This window comes from Gopherus flavomarginatus, chromosome 12 (genome assembly GCF_025201925.1).
Source record: "Gopherus flavomarginatus isolate rGopFla2 chromosome 12, rGopFla2.mat.asm, whole genome shotgun sequence".
Classification (NCBI taxonomy): domain Eukaryota; kingdom Metazoa; phylum Chordata; order Testudines; family Testudinidae; genus Gopherus; species Gopherus flavomarginatus.
In genome coordinates, this window is record NC_066628.1 from 13,110,554 (window position 1) to 13,127,219 (window position 16,666).

Here is a 16,666-nt window from a genome sequence, read left to right on the forward strand (position 1 = left end):
GTTAAGCATAAAGGAAGAATCCTGCTACATACAGAAATACCTTTGTGTCCTTCGTCAACTTAAACCAGGTGATAGAGGGTAGTATTCTGGCACACAAATACAGACCCTGATCTTGCAAACATGTATGCACTTGCTTAACTTTAAGCACTTGAGTAGCCCCACCACAGAAATAAAGCACAAGGCTAAGTGTTTTCAGAGAAACAGCCGTAGCGTTTAACCTCACTCACCAAAGTCAATGGCAAAAACCTCCCCATGTTAATGAGAGCAGGATTGAGCCTCTCACTGTTGACAACAGAAACCCTCAATTCTTGAAAGGCAGCATGATGTGGTGCAAAAGGCACAGGACAGGCAGGAAGGGCTCTCCTGGGTTCTAGTCCTAGCTCTGTGACCTGGCAGTGAGTCACTGCATCTCTCTTTCCCCTCCCAACCTTTGTCTGTTTAGACTGTAGGTGTCTCTCACTATGGAATGTCTCCACGGCAGGTGACAGCAGCTCAAGTAGACATACTTTAATCTCTGGCTTTAATCTAACCTGCATGGCTAAAAATAACAGTGAAGACACAGCAGCATGGGCTTTACAAGCAAAGTACTGGCATTGCTAATCCACACTGGGGTCTGTGCTGACCTGGCTTTATTGCTATTTTTAGCCATACTATCTAGGTTAAAGCTAGCGCAGGTATGCTACCTGTCCTGCAGTTGCAACTCTGATTGCAATGGGTGTGTATACAGCATCTGACAATGCGGCCCTCTTCGCAGTTGGTAAAACAGATTGTGTTCCTATTTTCCACCAGGCATGGAGAACCAGCAGCCCAGAAGCTAATTTAAATGTACCACTAACAGGCTCTGATCTTGCAGCAGATTCAGGCATGTCTTATCATAATAGAGAGATAAGGTGGGCGAGGTAATAGCTTGTATTGGATCAACTTCTGTTAGTGAAAGAGACAAGCTCTGTGTAATCCAACAGCTTGTCTCTCTCCCCAACAGAAGTCGGTCCAGTAAAATATATCACCTCCCCCACCTTGTTTCTCTAATAACCTGGGCCCCACATGACTACAACATCACTGTCATGATAAACTAAGCTCAATTTCAAAGAAGAGCTAGCAGAGCCGTGTCCCGTTTGAGGCCTGTGGCTGCTGGATTTTATCCGTATGGGGTGAAATCCACCCCCATGCCGAGGAAGAGCACATCACAGTCATGCCACCCTCGAGTGGTGCCTACGCTTGGGGATGGCCCTCCACCCAGGGATGCATAGGGCTCTGAGAGGGAAAGGAGCAGCAGCTGGCACAGCCCCATGGGCTCTGCCAGGGTGGCCCATCTGCACTGTAACAAAGCGGCAGGATGAACTGGTTACAGAAAGAGAGTCAGGTGCCAGCTGAGGTCTCTGGCAATAATGACAGGCTGCAGCTACCATGGTTACCATGTGGTGAGAGCACAAACTGAGCCCATCACAGAGTACTCACAAACCCAGCTGATGGGGGCAGTGCAGATGGAGTGCAAGAGGCAGGATTGTGAAGTGACAGAGCATGAGGCTCACCTCCAGCAACAGCCTAACCCAGGGTAATTCCGCCCTGCCCGAGCCCAGCATGTGTAGAGCAGGTAACAGGAGTAGAGAAAGAAGGGGCAACAAGGAAGGCTGGCATTGTAATCATAGCCCAGCCTTCAGGGGATCTAGATTCAAGTGCCAGCCGTGTCACAGACTTGCTCACTGCCCCTGGGCAAGGCCCTTCATCTCTCTGGTCCTCAGCTCCCCACCTATAACAATATCCCTTTTGTAGGTCGTCTTCACTGAGACCGTAAGACGTTTAGGATACAAATGGTGTCTCTGAAGTGACCAGCACAAAGCAGCTCTGATATTGGATGGGATGTCTAAGCAATAACGGCATATGAATAGTTTTTAACAGTGACAGTTTGTAGCCTAAACCACAAAGCAAGAGTAAAAGTCCAGATATGTGCAGGCCCTAGAAAGCTAGCTGGAGCCATAAAAGGAGAAAAGTGTGTTGCCCTGCCATGGGTGAGATCCTGTAAACGAAGTTCCACAGTGTCTTCCCAGTGCATCTTAACAAAGGCTACATCTATACTACAGACTTCTGAGGGCATTGCTGTGACGGTCAGGGGCATGAAGAGGTGTGATCCCTGACCAGCAGGGTTGTGCTGGAAGAAGTACGTTGTGTGGACACAGCTACACAAGCAAAAGCTTGTTTTCACTCACGAGGGGTGGACAGCACATATCTTAGCCAGGATTACTGGGTCCACATTAGGAGCACTTCGCACATATAGTACATCCATATTCCTAAACTGGTAAAGCGCATCTAGCATAGGCATAGCCAAAGGTTAACAAAGTCAGCGCAAAGGTAGAAATAGAGTTATAAGAAGAATTCTGTAATCACACTGGACTCAGATGGACAAAGAACATGGAATTGCCTCGGGAGTGGGAAGTCTGGGCAGATAGGTTCTGATTTGCTGTTTTGCAAGCATTCAGCCTTTCCTTGGCTCTCTGCCTTTCTATATCGTCGTTACAATGAAATGCGTTAACCTATCTGCAACAAAGGGGAGATGACAGCTTGCAAAACAACCTTCAGCCAGATCCTCAGCTGGTGTAAATTGGCAAAGCGCCACTGACTTCAAATTAAAGTTTGGCTTCAGCGGAGCTCCACCGATGTGCACCAGCTGGGGTGCTGGCAGAGCTAAGCCATCATTTGCAGACATATTTTCCAGTGAGGGAGTTTGTTCAGGCCTATTAGAAACTGCAGACTATGTGGGACGTGAAGACACGTTACTATGCTAGCTTATTTTCAAAGCTATTCCAGCTTTGTTCACCTTTGCGCAAGGAAGACACGGTGTTTCAGTGAATTAAAAATTGCAAGAGAATTTCAGAGCAGAATGTGTTAGTTGAATGGAAATGTACTTATCTCAAAAGAAAAACACTTTATTTTGCAGAGTGTTTCTCAACCTCGCTGATACTACGGACTGGCTTGCTGCCTTCCTAAACTGTGTCAGGGAGACCTCAGGGACTGGTGCTTGTCCACGGACCAGTTGCTGAAAAACACTGATTTCACACACAGGTGAAGCTGCAGAACAACTTGCTCTGCCTAGCACATATGTGAAAATCTCATCTATTAAAAGGGAAAAACAAAACAGAATACCCGACTCACCCCAAAGTATCTAAGAATGTCAGAAAAATGGCATGTTGCACTGTATTTGATGGGAAATAGCAAGTGACCGGGTGGTTAAAGACTGGATTGCAGTGTGTTTGCACAAAGGAGACAGATGCATGATCAACCTTCACATAGGCAATTTCTGACTTTCGAGTACTTAGCACAACATCATTAAAGTGATCCACGAAAACAGCCCCAAGAGGGCTCATGTTTATGGTGTCTGATTTCTCAGATGAAATCTGTTGAGCTAAAGTTATTAAAAATGAGTTCAAGGCCCCATGGTGCCCAGTGCTGCACATATACATAGTAAGAGACTTGGCCCACTGAGCTCACCGAGGCAATGCACAAGACAAAATGGGAGAGGGGATAGAGAGGGAAAGGATTTGCTCGAAGTCACCCAAAAGGTCAGTGGTGGCACAGCACAGATTACATTTAATTCTTCTGTGTGCTCTAACCATTAGACCATGCTAGTCATATGTATTTTTTCCTAATACTTAGCTAGACAAAGTGAGCCTGCAGTCTGAAAACCAAGCTGTTCACCTCACCAACAATGAAGTATGTGCAGTCAGAATTTAATTCCCAAGGCTGTTGATCATGGGTGAGCTAGAGCTAGGTTGGCTCAGGGCTGGCAGGAATAAAGAACAATAGCACCGTACAAGGTCTCAGTCCTGTAGTGAGGTCCATGCAGGGGTAAATAGCAGTAAGAATTTATTTATGTGAAGTCAGCAGCTCTGGCTGATGCACACAAGGAGCAGAGCTGTTGAGGAAGGTGGTCACTTTTCAGACTAGGGCCCCATTCTAGTGTACCATGAATGCTGTTGGGGTTGCATCCGCTGAGGTCGCATCTGGACAGATTCATCAGTAACTTCCTGGCTTCTGCTCAGTGCGTAACCAGCCAGCTAACCTTTGTTTCTGGCTGATTTGTGTCACCAGAATAGCTCAAAGCAACCAGAGCCTGCTGGTGAATCCCAGCCCTACATTTACAGACAATTACAGGGCAATTGCAAAGGAAAAATAATTGTCTAGCAACCTTTGCATATTAGTCTGTGTATGGTTAAAGATTTATTTAAAAACACTTTTCTTCTGCCTTTCCTTGTTCTTTGCAGTTTGCATTTTTGACACATGCTTCCTCAGATCCATGCTGCTGGATCCTTTTGCCTGTGCTCCTGTTCACCCGTTTGCAGGATCAGGGTCTTGGAGTGAGACTAGTGCGACAGAAAGGTGTCCTGGTGAGCTGCGATCTGAGCTCCTGCTAGTCCATCCATTGCCCGCTTCCCCACCGCCATTCCTCGTGCTGCTGGCCCTCTGCAGAGTGGGGAATTTCACCTGCCGCCCCCTCCATCCCCAAGTAGCAAGGCCCTCAGCCAGAGGGGTGGGGCAGAGTCCAGGAGAGCAAAGCACTGCAATTTCTGACTGCCTCACACACAGCGACTTACCAGAGACCAATCCTCTCCTCCTGTGTGACTCGGCGAATGCAGTTATCCGGGGCCAGCTGATCGCAATCTCCTCCGCTAGGCAAAACATGGATTGGACATGAGTTAGATGTGTGGCAGGGTATGCACGGGTGCCATTTGGAAAGCAGCCACCCTCTCCCCTCTAGCCCCAATATCAACAAAACACCTCAGTCTCTCCCGGTGTCTGCCTGGGGCGCAACGGTGTAGTCTCCCGAGGACCCAAATGCTTTGGTTTCACGATAGTATTGGGCTCAAGGCTAGGTTAACTGGGCAAAACTGAATGGCCTGTGTTATGCAGGAAGGGAGACTAGATGGTCTAATGGCTGCTTCTGGCCTTCTGGAACACATATCCAACATTCCTCAGCAAAATCAACTTTCAAGCCAGTGCACAGAAGTTGGCAAATCAAAACCACTGATCTACAAAGGACCAAAATGAACCACCTGCACCCGCCTGGGATTTTCCAAGCAACCTCACAGTCGGGAGCCCAAACCCCATTCAGTACCACTGGGATATGGCCCCATGAGCCTAAGAGTCCTTCAATGCCAACAGGTCAAGGAGGTTACAAGATTATCCTGCATCTTGGCAGCAGGTTAGACTAGATGACCCTCGCGGTCCCTTCTAGCCCTATAGGTCTATTATTCTAATATCCTGATACACACGTTCTGGTTCACTGAAGGACGTCATGTAGGATTGCAAATGAAAGCCACAATCACTCTGGTCATTAATATCATCGTGAAATGTGCATACAAACTCTATGTATAGACTTATGGATGTGTAAAGAAAATATATTCCTAGAACCTGTATCAAGGCTGGGTCGACAAACAGGTTTCTGACAGACCCAGGACGTATATTCACACCTGTATCGCTCATTCACGCGTAAATTAAGCATGGCAAGCCATCACAATGGAAGCGCCATTTACAAACAAAGTCAACAGGAAACACAGGACCAGAAAATGAACTCCAGAGGGTTGTCCTGGCTATGGGGCAGGCAATGAATTTTGGGGAACATAAGAGGAATGCAAGAAGACATACTCCTTAATCCTGCACCTAGAAAGTTAATGGGCAGCACATTTAGGGTACGTCTACACTACGGGATTATTCCAATTTTACATAAACCGGTTTTATAAAACAGATTGTATAAAGTCGAGCGCACACGGCCACACTAAGCACATTAATTCAGCGGTGTGCGTCCATGGTCGAGGCTAGCGTTGATTTCCGGAGCGTTCCACTGTGGGTAGCTATTCCGTAGCTATCCCATAGTTCCTGCAGTCTCCTCCGCCCCTTAGAATTCTGGGTTGAGAGCCCAGTGGCTGATGGGTCAAAAATCATTGTCGCGGGTGGTACTGGGTAAATGTCATCAGTCATTCCTTCCTCCGGGAAAGCAATGGCAGACAATCATTTTGCACTCTTTTTCCCTGGATTGCCCTGGCAGACGCCATAGCACGGCAACCATGGAGCCCGTTCAGCTTTTTTTATTTTTTTTTTTTACAGTCACTGTATGTGTACTGGATGCCATGGAGAGGCGATACTCCAGCGCTACACAGCAGCATTCATTTGCTTTTGCATGATAGCAGAGACGGTTACCAGTTGTTCTGTACCATCTGCTGCCGGTGTAAACTGGCAATGAGATGACGGTTATCTGTCCTTCTGTACTGTCCGCTGCTATCATGGGTGCCCCTGGCTGAGATCGGCCGGGGGTGCAAAGGCAAAACTGGGAATGACTCCCCGAGTCAATACTTCCTTTATGGTTTCTAAAAATAGAGTCAGTCCTGCCTAGAATATGGGGCAAGTGTACTAGAGAACCAGTGTATCAGAGAGCACAGCTGCTCCGTGTCAGGTCCCGCAGAAATGATGAGCCATTCATGGGGGGTGCCTCTGCAACAACCCCACCCGTTGCTTCCCTCCTCCCCCAACCTTCCTGGGCTACCGTGGCAGTGTCCCCCCCATTTGTGTCATGAAGTTATAAAGAATGCAGGAATAAGAAACAATGACTTGTTAGTGAGATAAAATGAGGGGGAGGCAGCCTCCCAGTGCTATGACAGTCCAGGCAGGACATTAAGCGGTGTGGGGGAGAGGTGCCCAGCATGCCGCTGCTATGATAGTCCAGGCAGGACAGAATCTTTTCTTTACACAGGAAAGGGAGGGGGCTGATGGAGCTCAGCCCCCAGTTGCTATGATGAAGACGCTTACCAGCCGTTCTGTACCATCTACTGGGAATGACCGGGAGTCATTCCTATTTTCACCCAGGCGCCTCTGGCCAGCCCCACCTGAAGCCAGGCAGGAGCACTCACGGGTTGATAACAAGGATGGTTACCAGTCCTACTGCACCATCTGCCACCGGGCAGGGGAGAGGAGTGGATACTGCTCTTCACTGCTGCAGCATCGCATCTACCAGTAGCATTCAGTAGGCATAGGGTGACATTGAAAGAAGTCAAGAAATGATTTCTTTCCCTTTTCTTTCACGTGAGGGCCGGGGGGGAGTAAATTGACGAGCTGTTCCCTGAACCACGCTGGACAATGTGTTTGAACCTACAGGCATTGGGAGCTCAGCCAAGAATGCAAATACTTTTCGGAGACTGCTGGGGACTGTGGGATAGCTGGAGTCCTCAGTACCCCCTCCCTCCCTCCCTCCATGAGCGTCCATTTGAGTCTCTGGCTTCCCGTTACGCTTGTCACGCAGCACTGTGTAGCCTGTAGATTTTTTTTTCAAACACTTTGGCATTTCGTCTTCTGTAATGGAGCTCTGATAGAACAGATTTGTTTCCCCATACAGTGATCAGATCCAGTATCTCCCGTACGGTCCATGCTGGAGCTCTTTTTGGATTTGGGACTGCATTGCCACCCGTGCTGATCAGAGCTCCACGCTAAGCAAACAGGAAATGAAAATCAAAATTTCGCGGGGCTTTTCCTGTTTACCTGGCCACTGCATCCGAGTTCAGATTGCTGTCCAGAGCGGTCACAGTGGGATACCGCCCAGAGGCCAATACCGTCGATTTGCGGCCACACTAACCCTAATCCGATATGGTAATACCGATTTTAGCGCTACTCCTCTCGTCGGGGAGGAGTACAGAAACCGATGTAAAGAGCCCTTTATATCGATATAAAGGGCCTCGTAGCGTGGATGGGTACAGCGTTAAATTGGTTTAACGCTCCTAAAATCAGTTTAAACGCGTAGTGTAGACCAAGACTTACATTCATAAAAACAGGATGCCAACAGGACTTGGTTGGAAACCCTGCAGAAGGCTTTGGGTGAGATAAGACTGCCCTAGACAGGAGGTTAGCCTCTTAAGTTTAGTCTCTAGAAAGTGCCTATAGATTTTGTTTTATATGTAAACCTTCTGTTTCCGTTATACTGACTCACTATCTCTTGAATCTTGGTCTTTGATAAAAAAAATGTACTGATGTTTTCATTATAAATATATCTCAGTACACAGTATTATCAAGGAACTGATTCTGAGTTGAATCATTCAAGCTGGTCTTTTGGGGACAGTCGACCTAGGATTTCTGTGAGGGGACAAGGAGCTGGACACTACAAGGGGATGCATCAAAGGGATTTGGGGATGGGGGTACACTGATTGTTACCCTGCCAGGCAAAGTGTGGGCTAGCACAGCCCGGAGGAGATTGTTTGGGTGGCTAACAGGTGCGGGGGGGGCATCAGGGAGCTGACACCCAGCTGAGTACCAGCAAGTCTCCCTCTCGCTGGAGGCAGGCCACCGGGGGCAGATTTGAAAAGGTATTTAGATGCCTAAACCCATTTAAAAATCTGGCCTTAGCCTCCTTAGAAAATTTCAGACCTTGAGTAATAGCCTTGTTTCCTGGCTTTGGCAGGCGAGGTTGTAACTTTAGGCCCAGCCCTGACCAGAGTGTCATGCCAGCCCTGGGACTGAGCCTCGGACACACCCTTCTGAGTCACAGTTCCGCCCCCGTTTCCTCCTGGAGTGGAGTGTAATTTACAGGTAGCCTAGAGCGGCAATCAGTCACTACCCCACCCCATGCTGGCTCAGCGAGCAGCCAGGTGATGGAGCCAAGGCTACGCCCATCACCTCCTCAAGAGAGGGAATCAATGGGCAGGTAGCCCATCAATTCCTCTGCACCCACAGTCCAGTGCGAGGAGGTCTGTCATTCCTGTGCACAGGCATCCTCTAATCCACTGGGCCTTCTAGAGGAGAGTGCCCTCGTCCTGCCCATACTTGTGCACATGTTTAACTCTACTCATTACACACGTTAAGAAACATTAAGTACACAGGCCTGGTCTACACCTACAAAATTAGATCAAGATTGCTCAAGGCTAGGAAAAATGTTGTGCCCTATGCAACGTTGCTAGGATAACCTAGGCATGGCCCAATATCTAAATAAGTACTTTGCCTCAGTTTTTAATAAGACTAGTGAGGAGTTTAGTGATGATGGAGGGATGATAAGCGGGAATGTGGATATGGAGGTGGATATTACCGCAACTGAGGTAGAGGCCAAACTTGAACAGCTTAAAGGGACAAAATCGGAGGGCCCGGACAATCTCCATCCGAGGATATTAAAGGAACTGGCGCGTGAAATTGCGAGCCCGTTAGCGAGAATTTTCAAGCAATCGATAAACTCGGGGGTTGTGCCGTACGACTGGAGGATTGCTAACGTAGTTCCTATTTTTAAGAAAGGGAATAAAAGTGATTCAGGTAATTATAGGCCTGTTAGCTTGACGTCTGTAGTATGTAAGGTCTTGGAAAAAATTTTAAGGGAGAAAGTAGTTAAGGACATAGAGGTCAATGGTAATTGGGACGAATTGCAACATGGATTTACTAAAGGTAGATCGTGCCAAACCAATCTGATCTCCTTTTTTGAGACGGTGACGGATTACTTAGATAAAGGAAATGCGGTAGATATAATTTACCTAGATTTTAGTAAGGCGTTTGACACGGTTCCACATGGGGAACTGTTAGTTAAATTGGAAAAGATGGGGATGAATATGAAAGTTGTAAGGTGGATAAGGAACTGGTTAAAGGGGAGACTCCAGAGGGTCGTATTGAAGGGTGAACTGTCAGGCTGGAAGGAGGTCACTAGTGGAGTCCCTCAAGGATCGGTTTTGGGACCGATCTTATTTAACCTTTTTATTACTGACCTTGGCACAAAGAGCAGAAATGTGCTAATAAAGTTTGCAGATGACACAAAGCTGGGGGGTATTGCTAACATGGAGAAGACAGGGATACTATTTAGGAAGATCTGGACCACCTTGTAAACTGGAGTAATAGTAATAGGATGAAATACAATAGTGAAAAGTGCAAGGTCATGCACTTAGGGATTAATAATAAGAATTTTAGATATACGTTGGGGGCGCATCAGTTGGATGCGACAGAGGAGGAGAAGGACCTTGGGGTATTGGTTGATAACAGGATGACTATGAGCCGCCAATGTGATATGGCTGTTAAAAAAGCAAATGCGATTTTAGGATGCATCAGGCGAGGTATTTCCAGCAAGGATAAGGAGGTGTTAGTACCGTTATATAAGGCGCTGGTGAGACCCCATGTGGAATATTGTGTGCAGTTCTGGTGTCCCATTTTCAAGAAGGATGAATTCAAACTGGAACAGGTATAGAGACGGGCTACTAGAATGATCCGAGGAATGGAAAACCTGCCTTATGAAAGGAGACTCAAAGAGCTTGGCTTGTTTAGCCTGGCCAAAAGAAGGCTGCGGGGGGATATGCTTGCTCTATATAAATATATCAGGGGGGTCAACGTTAGGGAGGGAGAGGAATTATTTAAGTTTAGTACTAATGTAGGCACGAGGACGAATGGGTACAAACTGGATATAAGGATAGATGCAACTGGGTTGACCTAGCCACCGCCTTGCAGGGAGGAGGATTAGCTACAGCACTGATCCATTCTGAACATCTCATCTGACCTCCTGCATAACACAGACAGGAGACCATCCCCCAAAAGTTCCTACCCGAGCAGATGACTTCTGGCGGAGCAAGCCAGTGTAAGGTCTTGTCTATACTAGAAAGTTGTACCACTGTATCTTTACCAGTGTGGTTAAAGCAGTACAACACCTCTTACTGTGGACACAGTATTATGGGGCTAAAGGTGCATATTACTGGTACAGATTATTCGTATACAGGAAGGGGAATAAGCTATCCTGGTATAAGGCACCTTTATAGCCACATAACTGCGTAACCACTACTATAATTATATCAGTAAATAAATACCGCCTCTGAGTGAAGCAGCCAAAGCAGGGCTACAATTGGGGAAGGGGATAAAATGGGGCTCAGCACCCTCTGGACCCAGAACTGTGCAGAGGAGCCCCTACACACACGGACAAACTCTGGGCGCCATAGTACCCAGGTGGTGCCTCTCCTCCCCCGTGCCATGTGGCCTTTAGGGAAAACTGTGGAGAGAAGCCAGCCAAAGACTCCAGTCACAGCAGTGACCTTTGGACATTCAGGGAACTAACTGCAGCTTTGACTGGACTTCCTCTGCCCTGTGCTGACAGGCTGTTCCAAACGCTGCCCCCCCACCCCCTCCTCACTGTCTTTTCATCTGCTTCACTCCACACCTGCACCGTCCCCCCTCTTCCCTACCCCTTCCCTTCCATGTCCCCTCTCCCTTCTCTTTTCTTTCCATCTAGCTGATCCTCTCCTAATTAACCACCTCCCCACCCACCTCCCGGAACAAAAAATACCGCATGGCACTACTGTGTCATTTGCTCCCATCCCATTGCTCACTCTTCCGGTGTGTTCTACCCCTTCCCTCACCCTGGGTCTGTCTGGTCTATTTCAAATGTTCACTCTTCATGGCATAGACTATCAACTTCTTTGTTTGCATCACACCTAGCACAATACGGCCCCATTCTTGGCTGGTCCTTAGGCCCTACCACAATAAACATGATGATGATGAGGATTATTAATGATAACAACATAGCTCTATCAGTACAAAAACCATATCGGCCTGACTGTTTGCAGGATTGGGGCTTAAGATGCTGGTCCTTGTACATCTAGGAGATGGAAATTGGCCCCAAGCAATTCTGGAATGCAAACAGCAGCTGGGTGGACGAAACTTTGGTTCAGATTCTCCAGAAAAGGACAGAAAACCAAACCAAAAACAATGACCAATATTCAATCCATATAGGCCGTGATTTAAAATAAATAAAAAAATAATACAGCTAGGCAGAGATGTAAAATAAATAACTGAAAAAAACACAAAGTGGCCTGGGGATTTAGGAAAAAGCAAATGATTTAAAAAAAATATAAATAAGAAGAAAATTTTATATATATACATATATATACACACACATATGTGTGTAATATATATATATATATACACACACACATATATATACACACACACACACACACACACACACACACTGCTATCCCGCTATAAAGCAACCCGATATAACATGGGTTCGCATATAGCGCAGTAGCAGCAGGGCTCCGGCGGCGCTTTAAAGGGTCTAGGGCTCCGGCTCCTGTGGGGAGCTCAGGGCCCTTTTAATCACCACTGGAACCCTGCTGCCACTACTCCGGGGCTGCAGCAGTGGGGCTCAGGCAGCACTTCAAAGGGTCCCGGGCTCTGGCTGCTGCGGGGAGCCTCGGGCCCTTTAAATCACCACAGCCCTGCCGCTCCTACCCTGATATAATGGTGTTTCACTTATAACGCAGTAGGGATTTTTGGCTCTCCACGACTGCATTATATCGGGTTAGCGGTGTGTGTATATATATATACAGAGAGAGAGAGGCAAGAGTTTAAATGAAGAAAAATAGAAAAGTTTTTAAAATTACAAAATTAATGGAAAAGTGGTTTAATAAAAATATAAAAAGAAAATAGAAATGGAGTGCTTTTTGTTTAGTTTTTTTTTTAATATAAAGATAAAATAAAGAATAAAAACACATGAACTGGTAAGAGCAACTTGTTCATTTCACTATGCCCTGCTACAGCAGAGAATCATAGGACTGGAAAAGACCTCAAGAGGTCATCTAGTCCAGTTCCCTGCACTAATGGCAGGACCAAGTATTATCTAGACCATTCCTGACAGGTGTTTGTCTAGCCTGCTCTTAAAAATCTCCAGTGATGGAGATTCCACATCCTCCCTAGGCATTTTATTCCAGTGCTTAACCACTCTGACAGTTAGGAAGTTTTCCCTAATGTCCAGCCTAAACCTTCCTTGCTGCAATTTAAGCCCATTGCTTCTTGTCCTGTCCTCAGTGGTTAAGAAAATTTTTTCTCCCTCCTTGTAACAATCTTTTATGTACCAGAAAACTGTTGTGTCCCCACTCAGTCTTCTCTTTTCCAGATTAAACAAACCCAATTTTTTCAATCTTCCCTCATAGGTCATGTTTTCTAGACCTTTCATCACTTTTGTTGCTCTTCTCTGGACTTTCTCCAATTTGTCCACATCTTTCCTGAAATGTGGCACCCAGAACTGGACACAATACTTCAGTTTAGGCCTAACCAGCGTGGAGTAGAACAGAAGAATTACTTCTCGTGTCTTGCTTACAATACTCCTAATAATACATCCCAGAATAAAGTTTGCATTTTTCCCCCAACAGTGTTACACTGTTGACTCATATTTAGCTTATGGTCCATTATCCCCTGATCTCTTTCCGCAGTACTCCTTCCTAGGCAGTCATTTACCATTTTGTATATGTGCAACTGATTGTGCCTTCCTAAATGGAGTACTTTGCATTTGTCCTTATTGAATTTCATCCTATTTACTTCAGACTATTTCTCCCGTTAGTCCGGATCATTTTGAAATTTAATCCTATCCTCCAAAGAACTTGCAACCCCTCCCAGCTTGGAATCATCCACAAACTTTATAAGTGTACTCTCTATGCCATTATCTAAAACTTTGATGAAGATATTGAACAGAACCGGACCCAGATAGGGTTGCCCAGAGGATTCAGGGGGCCTGGGGCAAAGCAATTTTGGGGGCCCCTTCCACAAACAAAATTGCAATACTATATTCTCGTGGGGGCCACTGTGGGGTCCGGGCAAATTGCCCCACTTGCTCCCCCCGACGGGCGGCCCTGGGAAAAATAAACCTTCTGCCTCTCGGCCCAAACCTAGTTTTGAGAAAACTTCTTTACAACGTATCATTGGTTCTCAGCATCAGCTAGGGCTAAAAGGCACTAAATCTCATTAAAAGAGTTGAACAAATCTTTTCTGTCAAAAAGTTTTTTGGATCGAAAACTAGGGGTTTTTAAAAAGCAGAAAAAAAATCACGGACAACGTCTCCTTTCCTTCAAAATTTGTTGTGGTTTTTTTAATTGAAAAGCTGAAATTAGTCTGCCAAAACCTGAATATGGTTTGGGGTTTCAGAAATGTGTGGCCAAATATTTGCTGCTTGCTCTGTTTGATTGTTTAAAGAAACAATAAAAAATTCTGATTAAAAAAATACAAAACTTTTGAATCACTTCAGCTTGTGACCAAACGCCTGAGCCCATCCAGTCAGAGATTTTTCCAGGTTTCTGATACTCTGCTGGCTTCCTTGACTCATATCTGTCTCCATAACTTTGGGTTCATTTAGGTTAGAACATAAGAACAGCCATACAGGGTCAAACCAAAGGTCCATCCAGCCCAGTATCCTGTCTATCGATAGAGACCAATGCCAAGTGCCCCAGAGGGAGTGAACCTAACAGGTAATGATCAGGTGATCTCTCCCCTGCCATCCATCTCCACCCTCTGACAAACAGAGGCTAAGAACACCATTCATTACTCATCCTGGCTAATAGCCATTAATGGACTTAACCTCCACGCATTTATCTGTTTCCTAGACACTGGCTCCATGGAGTACCTCACAAACTGGAGATGGTTACTGTGGGTTTGTCTTTAGTATAGCTTATGTACATACTCCATGAACTGAGCATTTGAGCTTGTTCCAGAAACTGGGATGACCCTATGCTGTGAAAACTGACATGCTCAAAATAGCACATGCATGTGACTGGACACAGGGTGCTAAAATTAAATTAACCCAGGGGTTCTCAAACTGGGGGTCGGGACCCCTCAGGGGGTTACGAGGTTATTACTGGGAGTCGTGAGTTGTCAGACTCCACCTCAAACCTTGCTTTGCCTCAAGCATTTACAATATTGTTAAATATATAAAAAAGTGTTTTCAATTTATAAGAGGTGGGGTGCGCACTCAGAGGTTTGCTATGTGAAAAGGGTTACCAGGACAAAAGTTTGAGAACCACGGAATTAACCCCTCTGAAGTCTCAGGGAATGTGGGGGGGGTCGGGGGGGAGTCTCCCTTGGTAGGGTCATGAAGGAAGTAGGTGGTGTAGGATGTTGCTCTTCTCATGTGATCCTTCCCCCAGTGGCTAATTTTAAATGAAGCTACCTTCCCCTGACATGAATCTCCCTATGGCACTGAAATTAAATATAGACTATAATTTGGCATTTGAGAAGTGAAAGGGATGGTAACCCTAATGGAAAAGCTAACAGCTTGGCTCTTCTGCAAACTGCTGAATGAGCTTTCGGGTAGGGAAGGCTGTGCCTCCCAAACAGCCTGGCCCTGCCCCCTATCTCACCCCCTCCCACCTCCTGCCCCCCAACTACCCACCCCCTTCAGAATCCCCGACCCATCCTGCTCCTTACCCCCTCACCGTCCCCCAGAGACCCACCACCACCACCCCAGGGAACCCAACCCTGCTCCCTGTCTGCCCCAATCCCTATCCACCCCCTCCCACTGAGTCCTGAAACTCCCAGAACGCCCAGGATCCAAACCCCCCCGTTCCCTGTCCCTGACCGCCACCCCCATCTCTGCCCCCTCCCTGTCCCTTGACTGTCCCAGGGACTCCGTGCCCCTTATCCAACCCCACCCCCCGGCCCCTTACCCCCAGTTCCCCCCTCACCTGGAGCCTCAGCGCGTCGTATCCAGGAGTGTCCCTGGACAGCTGTGCAGCAGGGCTCCAGTGGGGCTCCTGAGCTCCACTTCGCTCAGAGCCGTGTGGTAAGGAGGCGGGGCCACGAGCTCCAGCAGGGCCTGAGCTCCCAGCTCCGCCTCCTTACTATGAGGCTCTGAGCAAGGCAGAGCTCAGGCCCTGCCGGAGCCACGCTGCACCGCTGTTCAGGGACGCTCCTGGATGCGCTGAGGCTCCGGGGAGAGGGGTGGAGGTGGGGTCAGGCCAGGGTGGGAGCCTCACCTGTTCTCTTGGGGGTCCCTGCAGAGCCCGGGGCCTGGCGCAAATTGCCCCACTTGCCTCCCCTCTGGGCAGCCTTGGACCCAGAACTGATCCCTGCAGGACCCCACTTGTTATACCCTTTCAGCATGACTGTGAATCACTGATAACTGCTCTGTGGGAACGGTTCTCCAACCAGTTCTGCACCCACTGTATGGTAGCTCCATCTAGGCTGCATTTCCCTAGTTTGAATATGAGAAGGTCATGCGAGACTTAAAGTATTAATATTAGTTTTGAGCATTAAGGTGGCACATAAAGGCCCCAGAGCTACATTGTGCTGGATACTACAAAGACACACAGTGACCGAGATCGGGGCCCCCTGTGCCTGGCGCTGCACAGACACACAGTGACCGAGATCAGGGCCCTGCTGTGCCGGGCGCTGCACAGACACACAGTGACCGAGCTTATTGGGGCAGGGACTGTCTCCCTCTGTGTCTGCGCAGTGCCCAGCACAATAGGGCCCTGATCTCAGTTATCGTGTGTGTGCAGCACCTGGGGCAACGGGGCCCTGATCTCAGTCATCGTATGTCTGTACAGTGCCTGGCACAATGGGGCCCCGATCTCGGTCACCGTGTGTCTGTGCAGCACCAGGCACGAGGGAGCCCCGATCTCGGTCACCGTGTGTCTGTGCAGCGCCCGGCACAGCATTATATGCCACCATAATGCTCATAACTAATATTAATAACAGCCTGACATCACTGAGCTCTCTCTCCCCCCCACCCCCATGTGGTGTCTTTATACTTGAGGAAAAAAGATGGTTACTCACCTTCTTGTAATTGTTGTTCTTTGAGATGTGTTGTTCACATCCATTGCAATCAGGTGTGTGTGAGCCACATGCATGGTTGTCGGAAACTTCTTCTCTCAGCAGTTCCCATCGGGTTGGCCAGGAAGCCCCC

General features: G+C 47.5%; 1 protein-coding gene across 6 annotated transcripts in view; it reads right to left on the reverse strand.

Annotated features, from left to right (window-relative positions):
* LOC127032784 (zinc finger protein 345-like) overlaps positions 1–16,666 on the reverse strand; it is a 43,426-nt gene that overhangs the window by 12,285 nt on the left and 14,475 nt on the right. For 5 of the 6 annotated variants that reach the window (XR_007768923.1, XM_050920372.1, XM_050920374.1 and 2 more), the window contains exon 3: positions 4,590–4,664. The exons of the other annotated variant lie outside the window; for it this stretch is intronic. Coding sequence is in view for 4 of the 5 variants with exons in the window: in XM_050920372.1 (XP_050776329.1) it covers positions 4,590–4,664 (75 nt within the window). In the remaining variant the exon portion in view is untranslated. The remainder of the gene's footprint in view (positions 1–4,589; positions 4,665–16,666) is intronic. 6 annotated transcript variants of the gene reach the window in all.